The following is a 23,578-nucleotide window of genomic DNA, read 5'->3' on the forward strand; positions in this document are numbered from 1 at the left end:
CCTGTGTAGATGCAGGACTGGGTTATTCCCCCCATCTATGCATCAAGCGTGTGCGGTAGGCTGCAGGTAGCTTCATCTCAGGGGTACCATACGGTCACGCTGTGTCTGTCCCTCGTGCACTGTAAGTGGGTAGGTAATGTGGACCAGTGTTAAATTTAGCTTTGAGGCTAAATCATGCAGGAACAGCCCATGCAGAGTGATTGAAGACCCAACTTGCAGGTACTTGACCTTCTCCTGGCTCTGCTAATGGGCAGAATTCTCAGTGGTCTTCTCTTGCTGGAAAAAAATCGTTTATTTTTATTGTTTGCAGATGGTTTCTGTACATGGTCTTTGTTTTTTTGCTGGGAGCCATTTGTACCCGCCAGTCACTCCGCTATGACTTCATGATAGCAGAAAAGGTAACTTGTTCGAATAACCCAGCGTGGTTTTATATAATGGTGCTTTTGGGTTGCCATCTGCCTTACTGAATGCTTAAATTTTCCAAAAGCCTAAGGAATTTCGGTACCCATCCCTCATTGAGATTCAGGGGGATTTCCCTATTGCAAATCCCAGTGTACAATTGATTTGAATAGCTTTGCATTTACCAGCATATCAAGTGATGCTGAATCTTGGCATAATCACCCGGCAATAGCTTTAAGAGCTAAAGTATGCTAATGTGGTCTAATGATAAATGCTGTATTTTATTCAATGTATCCTTTCTCGTTGGTGAAAGCTTAGACCAAATTGAAATCTCTAAAGAACCCCACCGCTTATCTTTACTAAGTCAAGCGAAGCTTACATTTCCATATCTAGCGGGCTGTAATTGCAGGGCGAGCAATAGGATTATTAAACTCGAGACATTCCACATGGGTGTATATGCAGAAGGGAGGTTTGTAGTGTTACAGGCAATGAACCTTATAATTGCAGGCCTTTAAAAAACAGAGCAAAAGATTTTGGTGTGTGCCATTGTATTACTTTAAATGAGATATGGAAGGGCTAATTTTCTGTTATTCAGCATTATCCAAAATCGTGGGTTCACCATATTTGACACTATTTCTTGTGATTAATTTAAAATTGATACGTTTGCCATTTATTTGATTTGTAACATGGTTTTAATCTAAAATATCAATTTGAAACTCTGGCTTTGTTTTCTTTTTAAGTAATTGTAGCTCTAGACTTCCTCCAGCCCCCAAAATAAACTCCAAATTATTGGTGGGGTTCCTGCCACTTCCTGCTGAGGTAAAAAATCATCTCTGTTTCAGGGGAAAAAAGAATGAACCTACCTTCTTTAAGGCAATGTCTTTGTATGTCAGTGACTTAGTGGACAAAAAGTACAGTAACTAAAAGAATCAGCTTTAACTGAGTCAGCTGAAGAGAAAGAGATCATTAAAGCTGTGTTTTAACTTCAGAACCCTTGGGGGGGAGGGGGTATGAAAAATCTCCCAGTAAAGAACGTGAAGATACTTAATAATATTGAATAAGAAAACAAACAAACAAACAAAACCCAAGAAAAGCAAATTCAGTTTTCTTTTCCCTAGTATGGAACAAAACAATGGTGCAATCCCAATATTCATGTTGCTTCTTTGAGTTATTACAAGCTGCTTTAGATTTTAATGACTTTGTTTGGAGAGAGGGAGTGGGGAGAGATCATTACACATCCAAGCTCTCCCTTTCTGTCACTCACAGGTGAGCGAGTGCTGGGCTGTTTTTCTCCCTTACAATACTTGTTTGGCTTTTTAAACATAAAAATGAGATTCAGTAATTTCACTTCTAATGAGCTCGAAGTGCCAATTTCTTACAAAGTATTCACACTCTCCGTGCTCAAAACCCCCAGCAAACCCTTTCATCAGCCTCGGTGAAAAGGACTCTTCCCCTCTAACCCTGATTTGAATGTCAAGTAGTACATTTAAATGCAAGCATTTTGGCAGCTAAAATAATATATGATGTCTGGCACAACTGATTGTTTCCTCCAAGTATTTCTCAGAGCACGGCAGGATTAGAGGAGGGGGGAGGGAAGATTCCCCATCGAGTGTCTGTCTGTTGGTCTAATGGAAGCTGATATCTGCTCATCTTTGCCTCAAGTTTCTTGTCCCACAAGATAAAATTCACAAAGCCAAGTGGATTTTCATAGGGAAAAGAAATGTTGTGGTAGGAAGTTTGTATGGTTCTGGACCACGACATTAATTTTACATGCCTTTCCCAAACAGTAAGCATTTTATGGCTTTTTACCCAACCTCCTTTTGCTGCGTGTGGATTTCATAGATGAGGGAAAGGCAGATGTAGCTTGAATCATCTTTAGCCATGTAAATTTTTGTAATTCTAGTAAAGCATGTGCCACCTGACTTCAACAGGGGTGCAAGCTGGGAGAACCCATGTTCATTTAGACCTTATTTTGCATGAGAGGAGGGGTGGGAGCAAAGGACATGTGGGGTGCAGGGGACCTTCATTCGGTGACATCCTCTGCCACGACTGTCTGTCTGCACCTCCAGCAGTTCGCTTCAGTGGAGTATGGGCAGGACTGTTCTGGACCAAAATTTGGGGGTTTTCTCCCTGCTTGGCCTTTGTGCTGTTGTTACCCCTCATGCCTTGCCTTTCTCTGTGGCTGACTGATGGCTGTCAGGCTCGTGTGGTCTTGCAGGACTTGGGGATGGCTCAGGTGACCCTAGACCTTAGTCTCCTCGGCTGTGTCTGTCCATGTCCGTACGCTGTGGTACCAGGAGCTCTCCCGTTTCAAAGCTTTCTTGCACAGTGTTCACGTTGTGGGGTCTTGTGTATTTGGGTGGGGTTTTTTTAGATATGCTTGCAGCTCTTGTCAGTGGGGACCTGCGCAGGGGGACCCCAGTCCTCGCTTCTGTGTGATAGACCATGAGCTGCCCTCCTTTCCCTCCATGCCTGCGGGAGATCACAGAATCACAGAATCACTAAGGTTGGAAAAGACCTGTAAGATCATCAAGTCCAACCTAAAAAAAACAAAACAAAACAAAAAACCCCCAAAAAACCCCACAACACACCAAAAACCAACCCACCCAACACCACACAGCACCATGCCCATCAAGCCACATCCCACAATGCCACATCCACACGCTCCTTGAATACCTCCAGGGAGGGTGACTCTACCACCTCCCTGGGCAGCCTGTTCCAATGCTTCGCCACTCTCTCAGTAAAGAACTTTTTCCTAATATCCAACCTGAACCTCCCCTGGCGCAACTTGAGGCCATTTCCTCTTGTCCTGTCATTTGTCACTTGGGAGAAGAGACCAACACCCACCTCTCTGCAACCCCCTTTCAGGTAGTTGTAGAGAGCGATGAGGTCTCCCCTCAGTCTCCTCTTCTCCAGACTGAACAACCCCAGTTCCCTCAGCCGCTCCTCATCAGACTTGTGCTCCAGACCCCTCACCAGCTTCGTCGCCCTTCTCTGGACACGCTCCAGCACCTCAATGTCTTTCTTGTAGTGAGGGGCCCAAAACTGAACACAGTATTCGAGGTGCGGCCTCACCAGTGCCGAGTACAGAGGCATGATCACCTCCCTGCTCCTGCTGGCCACACTGTTTCTGATACAAGCCAGGATGCCGTTGGCCTTCTTGGCCACCTGGGCACACTGCTGGCTCATATTCAGTCGGCTGTCAATCAACACCCCCAGGTCCTTTTCTGCGGGGCAGCTTTCCAGCCACTCGTCCCCAGTCCTGTAGCGTTGCCTGGGGTTGTTGTGGCCAAAGTGCAGGACACAGCACTTGGCCTTATTGAACTTCATCCGTTGGCCTTAGCCCATCCATCCAGCCTGTCCAGATCCCTCTGCAGAGCCTTCCTACCCTCAAGCAGATCAACACTCCCTCCCAACTTGGTGTCGTCTGCAAACTTGCTGAGGGATGCTCCCCATTAGAAAGGGTGCTCACTAGAAGCTGGTAATAAACCTAGCCTTGTTAGCACTGTGGCTTTAAAGATTTTTTTAAGTTTCATGTTGGCCAAAGGAAATTCTTTTCTCATTGAAGACAGGAAAATAAGGTCATTGTATTATATCCTTCGGAGCGTGTTTTTTGAGATGCCATTTGTTTAAGTGGCAATTTTGATTTGGTTTTACTGTGGATTTGCTTTCAGGGTTGGTTTTCCCCTCTGGGACGCAGGGGTTTGTCTTCCTGTTTTGGATGGTTGGAAGCCTGGGCAGCTTTTCCTGTATGATGTGCTCTGTATATAAGTGATCTCTCCTGAAATAAACTCACTTCCAGTTACTTAAGGGGAATCTAATAGCTGCTGCTTTACTGCAATTGCTCCAAGTGACAAAGAATTTCTTGGATGTGAGCTTGTCAAATGGCTCTGTCGGTACAGGATGTTCAGTATTAAATTACTTTTATGGGATAATTTTCCTGTGTTAATTGCTTGCACTTTATACCACAGACCAGTTAAATTGCTGCTTTCCCAGGGCTCGCTCTGTTCATTTTGCAATGTTACAAAATATATGTGATCTCTTAAAATACATGTATTTAAGACTGCTCAGGGGTCTTTAAAGAACAATATAATCAATTTTGCATTCTCTCTGCTTCCTCCAGGTATCCTTGGTGGGTTTCTTGTTTTTGCTAGGGCTGTACATCTCGTCCCTGGCCTCCTGCATGGGAGGGCTCTATGGAGCACCCAGAATCCTGCAGTGCATCGCCCAGGAGAACGTGATGCCCATGCTCGCCTTCCTTGGACGTGGGGTTAGTCATCCTTTCTCTGAGATTGCTGTCAAACCTTCACCTGAAAGAAAACTGGTGGTTTAAGAAGCCAGGATTTCTATGTGTCTGTAGGGTGAGATGGGGGATGTATGAAATGCAAGGAGGGGAAGGCTCGGGATCTGGTACCCTATGCATAGGCAGAAAAGCCAGGAAATAGGTGGTTTTATTAAAAAACCAAGAGCCCAGCTGCCTGCGGTCCTTTCCGTGCCTGTCCCTTGTGCTGCACCGCCTCTGCCCTGAGCCCTCCCACGGGGCTCAGCACCATGCAGGAGCAGCCCTGCTTCGCCCCAGCATCTCGCTCACCCACCTCTGTGCCCCGTCCCCGGGGCTGTCTGTCCTGCCCCCACGCACGGACAGCCCTTCCTGCGCTGCCGTCAGTCCCCTCCCTCCCTCGGACCTGCTTCTTTGAGATGTCCCCAGTAAAACAGCCACTTATGATATAACTTTGCCTGTGGTTTTTTTTTGCAAACGCCTTATCTACGCTAGTGCTGATCCTCACCGTGACAGGTACCTAGCTCTTCTCTGCCCTCCTGTCCAGGGCAGAGGCCTGAAGCTTTTGTCCAAGCACTTGGTGAAATGAATGGTAACTGCCTCTTTATCTTTTTTCCTTTTTTTTTTTTTTTTTTTTCCCTGTCTTCTTTCCTGCACATTTTCTTTGAGCTGTTCCTATCTTCTTTGGTAACCTCATAGCTGAGTATGTGACTAGTCATGGTGCTGTGGATTCAATCTGCGTGCACTGGAGTAGAGGACTCTTCTTTGTAAGATACGATGCCTTTTGGATGCTATAAAATAAAAACAAAGAATAGATTTGAAAGGTTAAGTTTTAGACATGCTTTGAAACAAAGCCTTGCTTTGAATATGACAAGAGGCTTTTTGCTTGTCCTCACAAATAATCCTCATTCACATGGTCTACTGAGATCAGTCAAAGTACCAGTCACTAAGCACTCTGGAGTCTTGGGCTATACATTCAGAGCAAGGTATTTTTTTATGGTTTTCCCTTCTTCTGAACAGGGAGAAAATAATTCCGTCACTCTCAATAACCTGTAGTACCTAACTGTCTGTACTGAGCAGCTAGAAAAATCTTATGATGTTTTGCTCCTTCAGAGCACCTTGTAAATACAGAAAAATATTTTACAATATTGGTATTTATGAATGTTTTAAAATATTTAAATGTTTTATAAATACAATAATTTTCTATCCTTTGTTTTATGTTTCTCAAAGTAATTTTCTAAAATTAAAGTCATAATAATAGCAATAATAAATAGTAATAATTATAGAGGAAGCAGGAACAATAATGACAGCAAAAACTTCCAGCTCCTGAAGGCAGTTGTCAGGCGATTCCAGAACAGGCTGTTCTCCACTTGGCAGCCCTTGTGAAATTCTCAGTGATTTAGCAAAGTTGACTGCAAAGTTGATTCCCTCTCTTCTCTGATATTTTTCTGTCTTCTGTCAAATTTTCTGCTCTGAACTCTGTCTGGGCAGAGCGCCATGATGGGAAGGGCTCAAAAAGAGGTGAGAAATCAAAAGCAGGTCACTTTTCCCCCTTCTTTCTCTCTGCCACCTTGAGAATTGTCTAGATTTGGTTTATGGAGAGTTAATAAATTCAGCTTGCCCTTACCAATCTGTTCCACACCGGTTCTTTTCCATGGTTGAAGAAAGTGTTGTAGTCACCATAACCCCAGCTGATGGGAAGGACACAAGTGTTTTCCGTAGAGTTAAACCCAAGCCAGAGGCGATCCTGAGACCGTCCCATCTGTTCCCCATCTCAGTACGTCCTTCTGATACCGAAGATGCTTTTTGAGAACCGTGTTCCTTTATCCCTGAGATGTATTTCTATTTCATTGTGAAAAGGCTTAAGGTCCAGAACTGGCTCCTTTGTCTGTTAATAAATAAGAGTGGAGGAAATAATAGAAATAGTTTCCATTTGAGCTGTGTGTTTATTAAAGAAGCACATGCAGTAAGTGAAAACCTAAGTATTTTGTAAGATACCTTGTAAGATATCTTCCAGCGAGGTCTTTACGCAGCCTGGTCCTGGTCCAAGGAAGGGCATGTTAGACCTGGGATTAAAGTTCATGAGCTGATGGCTCAAGTCTTTCCACCCCCTGATGCCCTTTGCTTTGTCTCTCTCTTTCTCCTCCTCTCCCTGCCTTCACCCCACCCCAAAGGAGAAGAGCAGGCAGTGTTTCTCCTGGCTGCCTGCCTTCCCGATGCACACCCAGCATCGCTGGGGCTGGCTCCTGCCTTCCAGCATCCTCGGCTGCATAACCTCTCTGCTGCTTTCCTCCTGCTGCTGGGCAGATGCGGCTTGGGTGGGTGAAAGAAGGGAAACCCCAAGTGCAGGGGCTCAGCAGACCATGGGTTTAGCTCAGCCTCGTGTCAGGGCAGGGCCAGAAGCTGCTGATGTGGAGGTGGCACTGCTCCGTGCCGGCAGAGCTTCCTTGACTGTGTCTGGCAGTTGAAGCCTTTCCGACGGCAGCGTGCAGGAGCCTTTTGGGTCGGCAGCGATGCAGAGTCCTGTAGAGAAATTAGAGATGAACTGTTAACTCTAATTAACAGGTTTTATTGCCAGACTTCCCATAAGCCCCACAAATCTCTCTGAAGGTTTATTGCTGCTTTAATGACACTGTTTTACTGCAGAGATACGGAGTGAGAGTGGATGAGTTTTCCAAAGACAAAGCTTGACTAAGGCTCAGAGGTGGGGTGGGAGCTCAGCAGCTTTTGGCTTCCAGCCTGCTCTTTAATTTATTAAGCTGGTGAGCCTCTCCTTGCGCACGTGTGTGTGTGTTTCATGACTAAGGGGGTACTGCAGACCGCCCAGGTAACCACCCGTGGCAGCTGAGTGAGAGGGAAATCCTCATGGCGAGGCTCATGTTTATTAATTTAAATGTAAGTTTGTTTTATTTATGAAATAGAAAGGACCCAACAAGACTCCAGTGGCTGCAATTTGCTTAACAAGTCTCATCACCATGGCTTTCGTCTTCATTGGGCAAGTGAATGTTCTTGCTCCCATAGTCACCATCAACTTCATGTTGACATATATTGCTGTAGACTATTCCTATTTCTCGGTCTCCTTGAGCTACAATGTTCAGCAGAAACCTGACAAGACCCAGATGGAAAATGCTAGGCCTGCTCACTCATCCCAGCCTTTAATTTTCAACAAGCCCTCCAGCCGTGCAGCAGATGGAGTAGTTCAAAGCAGGTCAAACGGCACCTTGCTGGAATTCACAAAAGACATGGACCAGCTTTTTAAACCATTTTGTAGTGAGCCAGGTACTTGCAAAAAAGGAGGATCTGAGAATTTAACCCAAAAGGTCAAACAGAAGAAGGTAAAGAAGCCAGCCAAGCAGACATTACAAGACAGCTTTCTCCTGGATCTCCATCACGATGCTCCCCAGTACAGCTGGGATGAGACCATGGAGCCCCACAACGAGAGCCGGCAGGACCTGGCTGAGCAGGGCTGTCAGCGTGACGCGGGTCTGTGCTCATCACCCACTGCGGATGCCCAGCGGACACACGGACTGCTGGAGCCGGGGGAGCAGCTCTGCAGCGAGGTGCCGGCGCTCCCCGGCCAGAGGGGAGAAGGTAAGGGCTGTAGGGGATGGACATCTCCATGCTCCCAGGGGAATGGTTATAACCTTGGTCCTCCCGGTGCTTTCCTGAAGGCAGGCGTGAAACTAGCATTACACAGGGCTGTCATTCGGTGATTCATAGCAATAATATCATTTACTCCAGGTGAGGGTAGGGTTCATTGCAGTGCATCACAGGAGAAGTTCCAATGCAATTTCCTATGGAAGATTAATCACGGGAAAGCAGGCAGGACTATATTTAGTGTAGGATTGTTTACTATGTGCTCATTATTCTACACATGCACCCTTAACGCTGTACATTAAAAAGGTTTTGAGTGTATCTTGGGGTTTACTTCATCCTGGTGCGGGGTAGGAGGGAAGGAGCAATGCGAGTCTAAAACTCAGGCTATAAAAATGCAGTGGTCCCCATGCCACCGGTGGAGTCTGTGATTCAACATCCACAGCTAAGAGTCTGAATTTGTTTTGTTGGCGATGTGGGTATTTGATACCGTGTGTTTGCCTGGAGTTTGTTGTCTCAGTGCTGTAGTGTTTTATCAGCTTCAGTCAATTAAGGTTCATAAACGCCTCTGAGGGAGGAAAGTATTATTTCTCTTCTTTCACAAACAGGGAAACCGAGGCAGAGATAGGCAGATGTGGCCTTCAAATGGACTCAGTACCAGAGTTGGCAACTTTTTTTTTTTTTTTCCTTGCACTCCTTTTCTGTTTTCATTTTAGAGGTTTTGGTTTAAGTCTGCTATACCCACCTGTCAGCTAGAATTTCTGCTTTGGTTTTCTGGAATCTGGTAATGTAAAATAGGAGAAAACCCCACATTATAGCGCATTTCTAATGTCTCTTCCTTTTTTTTTATTTCCTTTTTTCTGTAGAATCATCTATAAAGCAACAAAATCCAGAGCTGGGAATTCAGCAAATACCAAAATCCTTCTACTCCAAATTCTGCAATCACTGGGTTTCCTTTGCTGGTGTAAGTAATTTTCTTTTTTGAGCACTGGTTTGTGATTGTAGAAAACAGAAAGTAAGTCATCACTTACTGCAGTGTAAATGTACTCCAAGACTTCAAAATGGCTTTTGTTTCTAGTATTCCAGGCCACCTGAATTAAGTACTCAAGGTACCATGCATCCAGCAGTTCAAATTCAGAGGAATCCAGATGACATGTTAATTAAAACAACAACAACAGCAAAAAACCCCAAACCCAACCCAAACCAAAAATGTACAAATTCAAAGTCTGATATCTTAGGACTTGAGAGATGCATGGCTGTGGCTGGGGAAAAATCAGTGTCCCTCTTTTCACTGTGTGCTAGCCTGCTTTTTCTTGCTGTGGGATGGAGTGAGACATCAGCTTCAAAGCTGCGTTGCTTTTGTTTATGAGATGGTTTCTGCAAGCTCGGGGTGGGGTTTCATTCGTGCTGACCTCCTGATACCAGCAGCCCAGCTGTGAAATTCCACCTTTTGAGGGAGGAAAGTGGAGCATTCCTCCAGCATGTTACTTTAAAGAATAAATAACTTTTAAACAGCTTCTGTCTCAAGCCGCTGAGGAGTTTAGGACATTTAAATTCATCTTGGGAAGATGGATTAATGGGCAGATGACAGGGAAAGGCTCAGATATGCATAATGAATGAACCATATGGCTTTGCTGCATGGATGGGGATTTCATAGTTGTGCGTAAAATGTAACAAACTTACTCGAACAACACACTGAACCCTTTAATCCTCAGATGGAGTTTGACACCTACTTTTCAAATTCACTGCTGCTGCTGCCAGCAGCCAGCTCCTGGCGAGGGGTCCCGCTGGATTGCGGTGCCAGGGGTGGGATGGATGTGGAGGCTCCTCTCTAGCGATGACATCTGTAGGAGGTTGCGCGCTGATGCTGTCTCTGGGCTGGGTAACTATCGTGGCTCCCAGGCGTGTGTCATCGCAGAGCGGTCGGCTCTCTGTCTTCACAGGGGAATTTGCTTATGGAGATGACTGACGTGTTCATTAAAGCAGATTTGGTTTCCTGTCAATAGTCAGACTTGGGAGGAGGTTGCAGCAGAGCTGAGAAGGGATCAACAATGCAAAATAAAATCACAGAAGCAAAAATCAGATGCATTTATTCATGCTGCCTCCTTTCCCTTCTACCCTCTCCCAGCTTCACTGATCGTGTCAGTCTGGACTCATTTAGCTCTTTCTTTGCATGCTGCCCCTTGCTGCTCCTACCCTGATCCATGAAGATGCTACCCCTGCCCCCGTTCATATGCCCCTTGAGCCACATCTACCTCCTGAGCTGGTGAGCCTCTGGATACTCCTCTTGGAGTAGCCCAAGCAGAGACCTGAGGTCCACACTGCCTCTAGGACTCAGGGTAGCTCACTGAAAGCTACCTCCATGCCGCTGAAGATGATACTGTAATCCTGTGCTGTCCCTCCTTTTAACAGTGAGACCAGACGAGGATCCCTATAACATGGACACCTCATTACTGAGAAACCTCAGCCATGCCATATCCAAATCTTTTCTGCTAATACTGGGTGGAAATGCTCTGTGTGTTACCAAAAGCAACATACCATGGAGTGCTTTGCAGGCAGGAGATTATATGGTTCCCTGGGGGTCCTGCTGCACCACCAGCCTCAGCCACCGATGCCCAGGAGCATCCATCCACTACATGGCTGCAGCTGGCATCATTCTTCCCACAGGCAGGACCCAGTCTCGGGCAAGGAGAGCCTCTCTTGTGTCCCCATCCCAGGATATCATTAGGAGGGAGATGCCTAAAAGGAAACACTCATGAGCATAATGCCAAGTGGCTGCATCCCGGGTCCTGGCTGTGCATGTCTCTTACACAAGAAGACCCTGAGAAAGATGGAGGTGCAGAGATGCCATCAAAGCACTGGTTTTGCAGACATTTAAAACCAAGATGCAGCATTTCTGGCAAAAAAACCCAAACGCCAAAAAGCAGTTACTGGTGCTCTCATAACAACTTGAAAGCCCCAGCACTGCCTCAGTTATTAAAGAGCTTTCGTTAGGGTTGCAATGCATGCTCCTCTTGCAAGGTTGAGGAACAAGCCGCTGACCCAGTGTCAGCCTGTGTCTGAAGGTGAGCAGTCCTCCCTGGGCACTGTGCCGCCAGCTCTCTCGCAGGGCCAGAGCAGGAGGTCAACGGAGCCACTGGGCTTTGCAGAAAAAGGACTGTCAGATTGTCGTCGACATAATGTCTTACAGACTCTGGGGTAACCCCAAACTTTGCCTTTCCAACAGGCAATCGTGTCCCTCATCATAATGTTTGTCATTCAGTGGATCTACACCCTTGTCAGCCTGGGTGCAGCAGTTACTCTGTATTTCTACATTGGCCAAGTGAGCCCAGGGCTCCCCCTTGGTGAGTATTTTTTTTTTTTCTGTATTATTAAATCTGTTTAAAAATTCATTCAGCTTTAATTTAACTTAATTAGGAATCGAGACTCTTGTGTCTAATATGCAGGTGACACGGTGAATGATGAGGTTTTGTTTCATTGCTAGTTTTAATACATTTTCTCTCTGACTCTTTATATTTAATTCTAACTGTAGTTAGCATTGGTTTGATAGTTTGAACATTGTGCTTATTGCTTTAATATATTGTACTTTAAATGGCAAAACCAGATACTAATACTAAGACTTAACAGGGATGGCAGATTGTAAATGTATCACAGCAATGAGAAAAATCTGCGTAAATACGTTTTAATAAACTTAATCAATGTAAGCCCACCTGAGAAAACTTTAACGAAAATGGGAATTATGACAAGTATCTCATTAAATCTCAGCATTCATAACTGTGGAACAAGAGAGCCTTTTGATTCCAGAACTAAACAGGTTGAATATGTTGGGAACGTAATCTGGGAAAATACTCTTAGGCAGAGGGCATTAGAAAGGTCTGCGCATGTGATCGGCTTAAAGAACTTCAAAATTAAACAGTGAAGCACATTCAGAAGGCAGCTTATGAGAGCCTACAGCTCCTTGGCATGGCTGCAGGAGGGGTTTGCATTGGCCTGTGTCTCTGAAGGGAGAGGGTGATACACACGCAGTGTGTGCCTACGTAAGTGCGTAGGCATACGTACATATGTAGGTGCATGCATACATAAGTACCTGCACGCGTAGATGTTCAATTTTTTTGTCCGAGATGAGAAAAGTCAGAAGAGCCTGAGTTCATAGGTCTTTTAGGCAATGCAGAAATAGCGACCTGGGTTTTATTTAGGTGAAAGATTATTAGACACTAGGTAAGTAGGCATTAGATTTCAGAAACCCAAACGATGAGAAACCAAAAAATAGTTGTCACTGGGTAACCATCAAAACATGGCTCACCAATGCTTCTCTTTCTACTCTAACTGACTTCTATTTATCTGTATGGGATAGTAGAAAGTTTTGTTTGCAGCCCCCAAATATTAAACAAAACACAAATATTGTTTTCAGGCTTTGGAGTTTTCTTTGCCTTTGTATATTCACTATACTATATCTCTGTTATGTGCTTTTGAAAGATTTACTAAAAATGACTTTAAAAAGAGTATCTCAGTGTGTAGAGGATTTTGGAAGGTGATCCGAGAAATGGCAGCATAATGAGATGGTTTTTTTCTTGGTTTCTTTTACACATGCATTCCCATGCATACAGTAAAACAATGCACAGCGAAGAAGTTAGAAATGAACACTCAAAGTTCAGCCTGATTTTTATTTGGCTGTGAAGGGATGTTATTTTGTGGCCACACGGCATCCAATGAACTGTGTTTGTTCTCCAAAAGACTGAATGACCCTTCTGTCTAGAAAGGTTGGGAGACACTGGCTTGAGAGATGCTCTGGATTAAGGACTAGATGAAGACTTTGGGAGCAGAAATGCTCCGGCATTTTGACATGTCCCTTCTTCTCTCTCTTTATCCCCAAAAGCCTAAGCCAAATCCAGCAGGTGCTGCTGAGTCTCTGTTCTCCTCCCTGTCCCTCACCACAGACTTCTCCTGCTGCTTTTGCTGCCAGCTCTGGCACTTCCCTGCCCCTGCAGTGAGCCAGTGCAGGAAACTAACTCTACAGAGAGATCGGAAAAATCTGTTGTGGATGTAATAAACTAAGCCAGCTCTCCCTGGGGTCAGATGGGAGGGGATGAATGGTGAGACCATAGCCATCCTGGTTGAGGTTGGTTGAATGGCTCCTCCCGTCTCCCCATCCCCGCAGTGGGAATGAGCTTTGCAGTCCAGGGAGGAAAAGGTACTGCAGTGGGTGTCTGTGCTTTTCTCACAGCTTTACTGGGGTTTAACAGGCTGTCTGTCTGGGAAGGGATACCTGTTCTCCATGGGAAATTTGGGTTCACTTCTTGACAATCATTTAAAAGCCGCAGCGTGTGGGAAGACTGCAGGAGTGTTCTCACCATCGCGAAATCTTTGGGTACTGAAGGCTAATAACAAGCATATTGGTTTGAGATTTTATGCAAAAATTCAATGCCGTAATGCTATTACGAGAGAATTAGCAGCATACTGACTTCTTGTGCCTTTTCTCTGTAGGAGCAGCAGCGAATTTCAGTTTCTTCAGCTGGATTAAGTCGGTTTTGATCACCTCGTGCAGGTTGGTACCAGTCACTTGGCAGTGACCGAGGTGGTGCTTGTTGTTCCCGTGACCCACTAATGTGCACAGAGAGGGGTGGAAGAATTGACTTGCTTATTACCTTAAGCAGTCTGCCTGGCTTTTCTTGCATACTCAAAGTTATTCTTAATGGCAGAAATAACTGTGTGCTCCCATTAGCCTGGCGTATGGCTGGCCACGTAAGTGGGGGAGCTGGAGTCTTCTCTGCCTTATGCGTGGACACATCAGCTGCTAACCATATCTCGGTGCCTGAAGCTTTTTCTTACCCTGAAGGTCTGTGCTCAACCTTGGTGGCTCAGGTTGAACTGGAAAATCTGGTAGGAAATGAGAAATGGGAGACTCCATCTTTTCCACCCACCATTCATTGAAAGTGGATTACTATAGAAGTGGTGGAACAGGCACACATGGCAGCTGTGCTGGAGTTTCAGAGGGGAAATTTTGGGGGAAGCTGCAATAGCTACGGGGCAAATACAGTAAACAAGGTCTTCAATGAAGGAACCATTCAGTTTTGCGTTTGCTTGGGGTTTTCCATCCCAGAAGACCTCCAGGGGTTTGTTTGGTTGGTTATTAACTAGTTTTGTTAATATGTTTTGATCTTAATTAATTATTAATTCCATTGCTTTTGGGTTTCCCATGGTGGGTAGTGACCATCTCTGCTGCTGTACAATGCAATGGGATTTGATGTTCTCAATCTGTTGGGTCGCTTTTTTGTTGCGGTGGGTGAACACTCTAGTAAGGACGGCACAACACAAGCTGACACGCATTATGTGTGCAAATTTGGTGGCTCCTTTAAAATAAATTAAGGTCCAGGCATTTAAGCACATTGGCACATGCCCATGCCTGTCTTGCCGGCTCCTGCCTCTGCCCACAGTGCCTATAACGTGGCCACATGCCTTTGGTGTAGAGGAGGTGGCTTGAGAGGTGGCCAGGGGTGATGGGACCTCTCTCAGGTCCCCATGACAGGTCTGTGGCATGGCCGAGAACAGATGAGTTGGGTCTCCCACATCACATCCATCCCTCTCTCTACCAGACCAGTAGACGTCTCTGACTATGGGCCTGGGTCCCTGAAGACCCACCTGTCCTGCACATGTCTTGCCATGAATAGCTTTGTTCATGCAGCTACTGCTGCCTCTCACAGCAGTTGTGCAAAGCTGCACGGTTGCCTAAGCGTTAGGGGATGAGAGCCTGGGTTAGACAGACTACCCAGAAGAGGAGGAGTGAGGGGGTGTAGAAGATGTGCACTCTCTTTTCTTCACATCTCATTTGGTCTCGCAACGTGAGCCCAAGCCAAGGGTGAGGAGGTGAGGATGGGAACAGAGTGTGTGGGGCCGTGCTGAAGCACTGCCAGAATTACTCATGGCACAGAGGGTCAGACCCCGCTGCTTCGTACCCTGGGCACTTGTCTGTCCGGTTCCACCTCAGCATCCAGATGGATTCGAGGCAGGTCCTTTGAGCTCAGTGCAGCTATGATGGTAGAGCAGGATTTTCTTCCCGGTTGTTCCTCGGCGCGTCTCAGCCCTGTCTCCTGCCCATTGTCAGAGGTTCCCCACGGGAGGCTGGTTGAGATGAGGCTTCATGGAGAGTTACCAGGTGTGGAAAGAAAAAGCTATCCCTCCCGGAGAGGCAGTCCCACTTCTCGTGGGTAGAGGTGCTGCTGTTGCAGGGGGATTTTCTCCTGCGGGTTACCAGACCGGCCCAGTCCTTAGTGCTTCCATCAGTGCAATTGATGAGCAAAGAACCTGCCGAGGAGAGATGAGTGGGGAGCTGGAGGCTGTCCTAGGCAGAGACTGATCCTACTTCTCTCTACTTCAAAGAGTGCAATCTCTGGGTCAGCCAGCCAGCTTGGTCACCTTATCCTAATGCCAGGGCTCCTGCTCATGCTGGCACAAAGACAATTTCAGCTCTGCTTGGGGGTTGGGTGGGTCATTTTGAAGCCACCTTTGCTATGCTGTGAGGAATTGCACTGAAGTAATTTGCTTTTTGCTAAGCTTTGTTTTCTTGAAATCCCGGCAAGATATTTTAATGAATTGGAGATAAAGAAGAAATCCCATTAGAATGCAAGAGAGAGTTGGAGGCAACCAAGGATCCTTGACACCTCTAAGGCTCTTACATGCTCAAAGAGGTCTGAGTTGATGCTATAAGCTCTTGCCATTTTGATTTGTGGATGTGCAATAAGGTTTTCTTAAAATCAGCCTCTGCAATAAAGAGATTGCAGAAAAATCTTCTCTTTCATTTAAAAGAGCTACAAAAATAATTGAAATGTACACTAAAGCTTAGGATACTATAGGAAGGATATTTTTCATTAGAAATGGTTCAAGCTCCTTTTTCTGCACAGTGCAGAAAGTGTTTGCCATAGCCAACATCCAAAGAGAAAACTTACCTGTTAAGAAAATGTATATTTTCCAGTGCTTTCTAGGGGAAGAGAGTATGTTTTTGTGTGCCTTCTAGGAAAAATGTGTTCAGATTACTCCAAAGGGCGCCAAGAAGGATTTAGCCTCTTCTCGAAGTGCCCTGCCTTGTTTGCGCAGCCGAGAGCACAGCTGCTAATGGATGGCAAACAAGGGGTGATGCAGGTACCTCTGCTTCTGTGTTTGCAGGAGAAAGCCATCTCCTAAGGAGCAGATCGTGGTGACACCGTCCTTTGCCACAGTTGGCATGGAGACCACGCAGCTCACCGAGGAGAACGCAGACTTCGCCTCGCGGGACCGCTATCACCAATCCTCACTTATCAGCAGAGGGGAGTTCCTGAATCAATTCCAGTAAAGGACACACAAAAAAAAATCAAGCCGTTACGTCAAAAAGCATTTAGAAATGCTAATGGATGCCACGGTACCTTGTGAAATACTTGAATATATGCAGAAAGGATGTGAATAGTTATTTATATATTCGAGGCTTGTTTGTTTGTGCAAACTCAACATTGCTAGGTTTCAAATCTTATCCAAAATGGGGGAAAAAAAGGCCAATGAAAGGGCCAGTCCAGGGAAGTGATGAGCTTCTGCGGACAATATAATCCTTGTAAAGAATTCAATTATAAGCGCTATTGAGCTCTAAAGACCATCACCACTATAAAAGCTTACAACACCCCATTTCAAACGTCCTCTGGGTGACTTGGGACGCTTTGTGCCTGGAAGCGGTGACCTTGGCAGCAGGAGCCAGTGCCCCGCTCCCAGCTGTGTGTGCCATGGATGGATGCAACCTTCCAGGTCAATTCACTTCTCCTCTCGTCATGAATTTGCCTGCTTGTAATACATTAATTTTCTACCTCAGCATTTCGATTTCCAAGGTCTTAGAAAGTACTTTAAGGCATTAGACAATAGGCCAGAATCAGTGGCAAGTGCAAGATTATGAAATATATTCACAACTAGAATCGAACATATAAATGCAGTAATGCAATATAATGACCTGTACTGTAAAACTGTGAAATGATGTTGCAGAGGCTGTTCGCAGTGATTTCCCACATCCTTTTTGACATGACACCTGGGACCTGACAACATAGCTGGGTCCAAACAGAGCATCTCCTGGCTGAAGGGACAGGTGATTCAAAAGTGCCTTAAGAAAATATGTTTAGCCTCATCCTTGCTAATTTTGTTTAAAGCCTATCCCATAGTGAGCTCCCACAAGGAGCTGTTTCTCCCACTGCCATGATTTGGGATGCGGGAAGTTCAGCTGGGGATGCTGCAGGATTTCCCAGGCAGACCTTAGGGTTGGTGGGCAGTGGCTGTGGGCTGAGGTCTTACATGGACACCCACATCACCGTTGCTTCTGCTCCGCAGGGAAAAACCCCTCTGCTGAGCACTGTCCTGCCTGCAGGCAGCGGTCCTGGCGGAGACCTGTGGAGGTGCGAGGGAGGGCTCTGGGTTGAGGCAAGCCCTAGCACCACAAATCACTGCCTCTCCCTTCCTTTCATCTCTGATCGTTTCAGCCTTTAGATTATTTATTTCTCCTTCTGTGCAATAAAATCTTGAGACACCAGAAACTCCACTCTGTGCTTGCTGTGGGCACACTCAATGTCCTTGAGCATCGTTCCGCTTGCCAGCGCTCGGCACCCTGGAGTTACCAGCCGTGGGGGGACCCTCTGTCCCATCTCATGGTTGAGCCAGCTGCAGCTTTGGCTCCTCCAGTTTTCTTACAGAGGGAAGCAAAGGAGGCTTTCTTCTGAGATAAAGAAGAGAGCAATCTTGGTGCACTGCAGAAAGCATATTCATTTTTCAAGGTTGCAGGTCTTTTACTAAGTGTTTTTAACCTTAATTATCTCAGTAGAGGCAAGAGGGAAGTTATGCTTGTGTGACCAGCTCTGGGCCACCTCAAGTCAGTTGTTCTGTGTTGGAAACACTGCTTTCAGGGTTCCTTCTTTCCATTGCCTTTTGCCTTTGGTTTCCAAAGAGTCTGGATCTGTTTTGGGGATGTGGCTCCGTGCTAAAGCTTCCCCTGGGTTTCCTGGGACCAACGGCTCTGGAGAGCCCTCCCTGTGCTTGTAGCATCCTTGACCTTGGCAGCCATTGCTGTTGTGCAAACTTCAAATGCTCCTCGGTGCTGATCCACTACTGGCAAGCACATGGTGCTGTGTATCCCCTGTTACAGTTTGATACACAACCATAATGCCATTACTGCAAAATCTTGTATTTCATAAAGTCCTGTCACATCAAAATATTGCGCGGTGCCTTCCCTTCCAAGATGGGGATTGCCAAGCCCTGCGTTTCTCTGTAGCTTGAACAAAAGAAAACCCCAGAGCATGGCATGAAGTGATTAATGGGCAGAAATTCTTGGCTTAACTTCTTTGTTAGCTCCTAAACAATTTAGTTCCCTTCTTAAAATAAGACGGCAATCAGGAGATCCAGAGAGGGAGGATGGGAAAGGGTGCTTGACTGTACCTCATTGAGGAGCTGCGCTGGTTGAAGCCAGATGACTTGGTGGTGGAGAGTGTTTGCCTCTCTGACACCGCGGTCCCTGCTTATCCCCAAAACTGGGATGTCATGGGCCAGAAATACAAGCAGCTTCTCCCTTGGTCTAGCAGTATTGGGAAAGTGCTCCACAGCTTTGCTTTCAGCCGACTAAGTCTGCAGCAGCTGTCCCCTTCCCCTGCCACCACTGTCCTGCCCCTTCATCTCTGGCAGCCCTTTGCATCCGAACGTCCTCTGAAACAATTGTGGTTGTGTTTGTCCACTGGCGAAGCCTCCGCCGGCCGCTGGAGGAAGGCACCACACTGTGCCGGGGCTCGGTAAGAGGGCATCTGGGGTGCAGGGATGGGCCATGCCTCAGTATTCCTGGAAGAAGTCAGCAGCAGGGCTGGCATCAGTGCCGGATGGCAATAGCTGTGATTGGGAGCTGGCAGCAGAGGAGATGCTCTGCAGAGCACGTCGTGCCAGGGGTTTCTGGTCTTTGGGCTCCATGTGCTGCTGCTGGAGAAACTCTTCCGCCTCCTCCACTGGCACCACCAGCACAGCAGGAACCAGCTCCCTCCGCCACCCGGTAAGTACGGGCACTTTGTCCTTTCCTCCCCTCGCATCTGCAAGGCAGGAACACATCGCATAGGGCTGGTTTCCTTGCTGCTGTTACAGGTTATGAGTAGAGCAACTTTCCTGTTTCATGCTTGAAAAGGGATGTGCTTATCTTTCCCAGAGCATTAGCTTTGGCGTAGTTAATGGTAAGAGTGGAGGGAAGCCTTGTTTTAGCACTGATGACCCCACAGACTCAGTAGCGTTGGAGACTCGATGAGTTCAGGCTGTATGGGTATGCAGGGCTTTGCACATCAAGGAAGCTTTTCCAGCAAGAAAGAAAGAGCAGTTGCATTGCCAAAGATTGGTGTGTCATCTCAAAAAATGTCTGTAGCTTCTGTAGCACTCTAAAAAAATGGGTGGAATTAGGGGTAGGAATTTATCAGCTTCACATTTAGTGGTTAATGGGAAGAAATGCAGGTGGGGATTGCCACAGCGAGTGGGAACGTGCTGCTTTCCCCCCTCCAGGAGCTAGGCTGTGACTCGAGATATTGTGGCTTTCATGAAGCTTCAGGTTCCCTGAAGGTGGGTATGGGACCCAGCTCTGAGCATCTTATGTCCCTTATAGGTTGCAGCTTAATTAATGTCATTGTGAAAAGGCCCTCCTATCTTGTAAGCCATGTAAACTTTGTTATAATCTATAATTATTTTTCTTTCAGTTGGAAATTTGATTTTTTTTTTATTATTATTATGTAAGAAATGAGAATGTCTTGCAATGGGTCAGGGTGTGAAAACATTTGTTTTTGAGAGATGTGGATGTAAAAGCTCTGGTTTTATTTCTTTTTGTAGGCTCCAACTGTAAATTGGTGGCTCTTGTTTTGACAGGTTCCTTTGCAGACCATACAAGCACAGAAGGCAGTGGAGGATAAATATTTTATTACTTGCCTTGCAGTATGGCTAGAAGCTCATGCTGCATTTGTGATCCCACAGCACTAAATGGGTTGGGAAATCAGAATCTTCTGCCTCAAAAAACTTGCAGCACTAATAGTCAAGACTAAGAATGGGCAGAAGAAAAGTGAAGCTTTGTTGTACTATTGACATTAAGAGACAGCTCCTCAGTTGGTATAAATTGTCATAATCCCTCTGGATCTGCCTGTGTGTCCCATTAGGAGTCTGCATGGGGAGAACCAAGCTCCTTAAATCCATAGCTTAGCTCAAATCTGTCTATTTTTCTGCCCTCTTGTCTCTCTCTTGATCACCTTAGGCTGGCCTTTGTTGTGTACAGTGATCAAAAAAATGACACATCTGCCACAGTCACTTATTCGTAGCAAATAGTCATGACCACAGTGTTGAAGTAGCAAAGAATGATGACAAAATACAAAATGATGCCTCTGTGCATGGCCAAATTTAAACATGGGGTTTCTCTGTGCCCTGTGAGCTGGTGTGCTTTTGCCCATGCACCTCTGGTTCAGACAGGCAGAGGTTCTTGAACAGCATCATACTTACACATAGATTCATAGAATCATTGAGGTTGAAAAAGACTTTTAAGATCATCAAGTCCAACTATAAACGTAACACTGCCAAGTCCACCACTAAACCATGTCCCTAAGTGCCACATCTACACGTCTTTTAAATACCTTCAGGGATGGTGACTCTACCACTTCCCTGGGCAGCCTGTTCCAATGTCTGACACCCCTTTCAGTGAAGAAGTTTTTCCTAATACCCAATCTGAACCTCCCTTGGCGCAGCTTTAGGCTATTTCTTCTTGTCCTGTCGCTAGACACTTGAGAGAAGAGACCAACACCCACCTCTCTGCAACCCCCTTTCAGGTAGCTGTAAAGAGCGATGAGGTCTCCCCTCAGCCTCCTCTTCTCCAGGCTGAACAACCCCAGTTCCCTCAGCCGCTCCTCATCAGACTTGTGCTCCAGACCCTCACCAGCTTCGTCGCCCTTCTCTGGACACGCTCCAGCACCTCAATGTCTTTCTCGTGGTGAGGGGCCCTGCTAGTTGGAAGAGATTTGCTGAATCACAGGAGCCAGCCTAGGATTAACATTTAGGTTAGTGGGAAACTGAGGATATTTGAATGATTGCCCTTTCCTGGTGACTTCTAGAAAAGGCAATTACTGGGATAAAAGAATATTTTGTAGACAACCTATAAATTTGTTAACTCCATATAGAAGAGGTATATAATGGACTTGCTTATATTCTCGACTTCACAGGGGTGTGTTGCTGAGACCCAGATTAGGCATAGCATCACTTAAACCTGAGACAAGGTGAGACTTCAGCAGTAACAGCCTTAAAAGCTGTGGACGGGAGGCTCTAGCAGCACCCTGCAGGCTAGGAATAAATAGCTTTAAGGCCATACGGCACAAGAGAGGCTCCTTCTCTTTCCACCTTCTGCCCGTTGTGGCTTTTTTCACGTGACTTTCATGCAGGGCCCCCTCACCCGCCTGAGCCTGTGCCCCACCATACCTGGGATTTGCCCCCCTCGTGCAAGAGCGAGTGGAAGCGCGGGCACGCAGCAGTCAAGGAGCGCACCTGTAACTTTATCGGATCCAAATGTTGCTTGTGAACTTTGGCAGGGGCTTCTTTTTGGATTTTAAGGGCGCTGCTGTGCAGTGTTTTGCTGAGCTCTGAAATGGCCGTGTTTTTCTCGACATGCTCCAAACCGAAGCTGGCTGAAAAGTGTTCTGAAAGAAATAAATCAGAAATTTAGAATGGGTTCTTCCCAGCTAGATTTAAATGGATGATTTTTTTTTTCCCCAGAAAATACGGGATTTATTTCCAGTGACAGGATTCAAAATGCAACGTCATTTTAATTTATTGTGCATTTTTCTGTGAGGGATGAGAAGAGATCACAAGACCCGTATCCATCCTGACCTCCAAATGTCAAGTATCTGGAACAAGCTGCTTCCAAGGGAGGTACAAGGCAAGCAGTTCTTGTAAAAATAAATCAATAAAATACCACGACCCCCAAAATTTCAAGAAAAATGGTCAGGTACTAAGTGCCTTTTGGATGATTGGGGTCTATTAATGGATGGCGTATGGCATCGAGAGGAGATGGGGAAGGTAATTAATTACTCAGTTAGGAACTATCTGTCCAATTCAGAAACGCAGGACTTTTAATAACAAATTCCAGGAGTAGAAAACATTCACTTTGTACCTTAATTCATCATCAGCTTAAAACTTCTCTGAGGTTTATGAGCCTGATCCAAGTTTTGGACAGATCTGGGCTGAGTTTCAAGGGAGCTGCAGGAGTTTCATGACATTGGCCGGGGCTGCGAAAGGCTCCTATAGAACTGGAGAGAAGGGACTGGTCAATGTAATCCTGACGAAGTGCTACAGAGATGCCCCTTCTGTAGAGACTCTTGTGGTTTTTGGTGATTTCAGACCGAAACAATGCAGAACCGGGCAAATTAGGTCACGTGTCTCCAGCCCCTCAATCTGGAGGGTGGAAGTCAAGGTGAAATAAAGCACACTATGTTTTTTCTCCCCCAAAACAATTAATCAGCATATGATGTCAATCAAGTTTTATATAGTTGTGTTTGAGGCTTCCTGTGTTGGTGTTTGGGGTTTTTTAAGTTGTTTGTTTGTTTTTAACTCCTTCATGTGTTGAATCATAGAATCTAGAATCATTTAGGTTGGAAAAGACACTTAAGATCATCGAGTCTATCTGTTAACGTAACACTACCAAGTCCGCCAATAAACCATGTCCCTAAGCACATCTGTCCATCTTAGGGTGTTTCCAAATATATTTCAGAGCATTATCTCGAACATTATGGGCATCGAACCTATGCCCCCAAAGTTTCATCCATACCGTCAGGGAAATCTGTCTGATGATCTAGATCAAAAATTCAGAGGTATGTGTGGGTGACCACCAACCTGTCGTGCTGAGCCCTTCCACTGTGCAGAAATTAACTTCTGAAACCAAAGGGTTATAAGACCGCAAGAGAAAGGGAGACAGTTTGCCTGTTACTCGCACCAAAGGACACGTTATCAGTCATGTTCTGAGTTTGTCTCTGGCCAAACCCATCGGTAGCGACTACAGCGAAGATTGTGCTGGTTGCTTTCAGATGGAAGCGTTAAATGCATTTTATACATAATTTGGAGAGACATTTGAGGTCACAGCCTCTTTCGGGAGGATGTGGTGGCATTATTTTACACCAGGGTCTGCCTGGACCATCCAATTCCTCAGGCACAATTTCATGCATTTAAATCTCCTATTAGTTTTGTGCTCTGAAGGACGCAGCGGAGCAGCCCTCAGCCCGGAGCTGTCCTGTAACGATTATTAGCGGGATGCAGCAGCGG

General features: G+C 45.9%; 1 protein-coding gene across 1 annotated transcript in view; it reads left to right on the forward strand.

Moving 5' to 3' along the window:
• The window catches only part of SLC12A8 (solute carrier family 12 member 8), a 50,479-nt gene extending 33,881 nt beyond the window's left edge, over window positions 1-16,598 (forward strand). The window contains exons 7-13 of the mRNA XM_059820626.1: window positions 311-398; window positions 4,523-4,669; window positions 7,600-8,269; window positions 9,139-9,236; window positions 11,499-11,616; window positions 13,757-13,817; window positions 16,433-16,598. Coding sequence (XP_059676609.1) covers window positions 311-398; window positions 4,523-4,669; window positions 7,600-8,269; window positions 9,139-9,236; window positions 11,499-11,616; window positions 13,757-13,817; window positions 16,433-16,598 — 1,348 coding nt within the window. The remainder of the gene's footprint in view (window positions 1-310; window positions 399-4,522; window positions 4,670-7,599; window positions 8,270-9,138; window positions 9,237-11,498; window positions 11,617-13,756; window positions 13,818-16,432) is intronic.
• Window positions 16,599-23,578: the final 6,980 nt, after the last annotated feature.

Source organism: Gavia stellata, chromosome 8 (assembly GCF_030936135.1).
Source record: "Gavia stellata isolate bGavSte3 chromosome 8, bGavSte3.hap2, whole genome shotgun sequence".
NCBI classification, from domain to species: domain Eukaryota; kingdom Metazoa; phylum Chordata; class Aves; order Gaviiformes; family Gaviidae; genus Gavia; species Gavia stellata.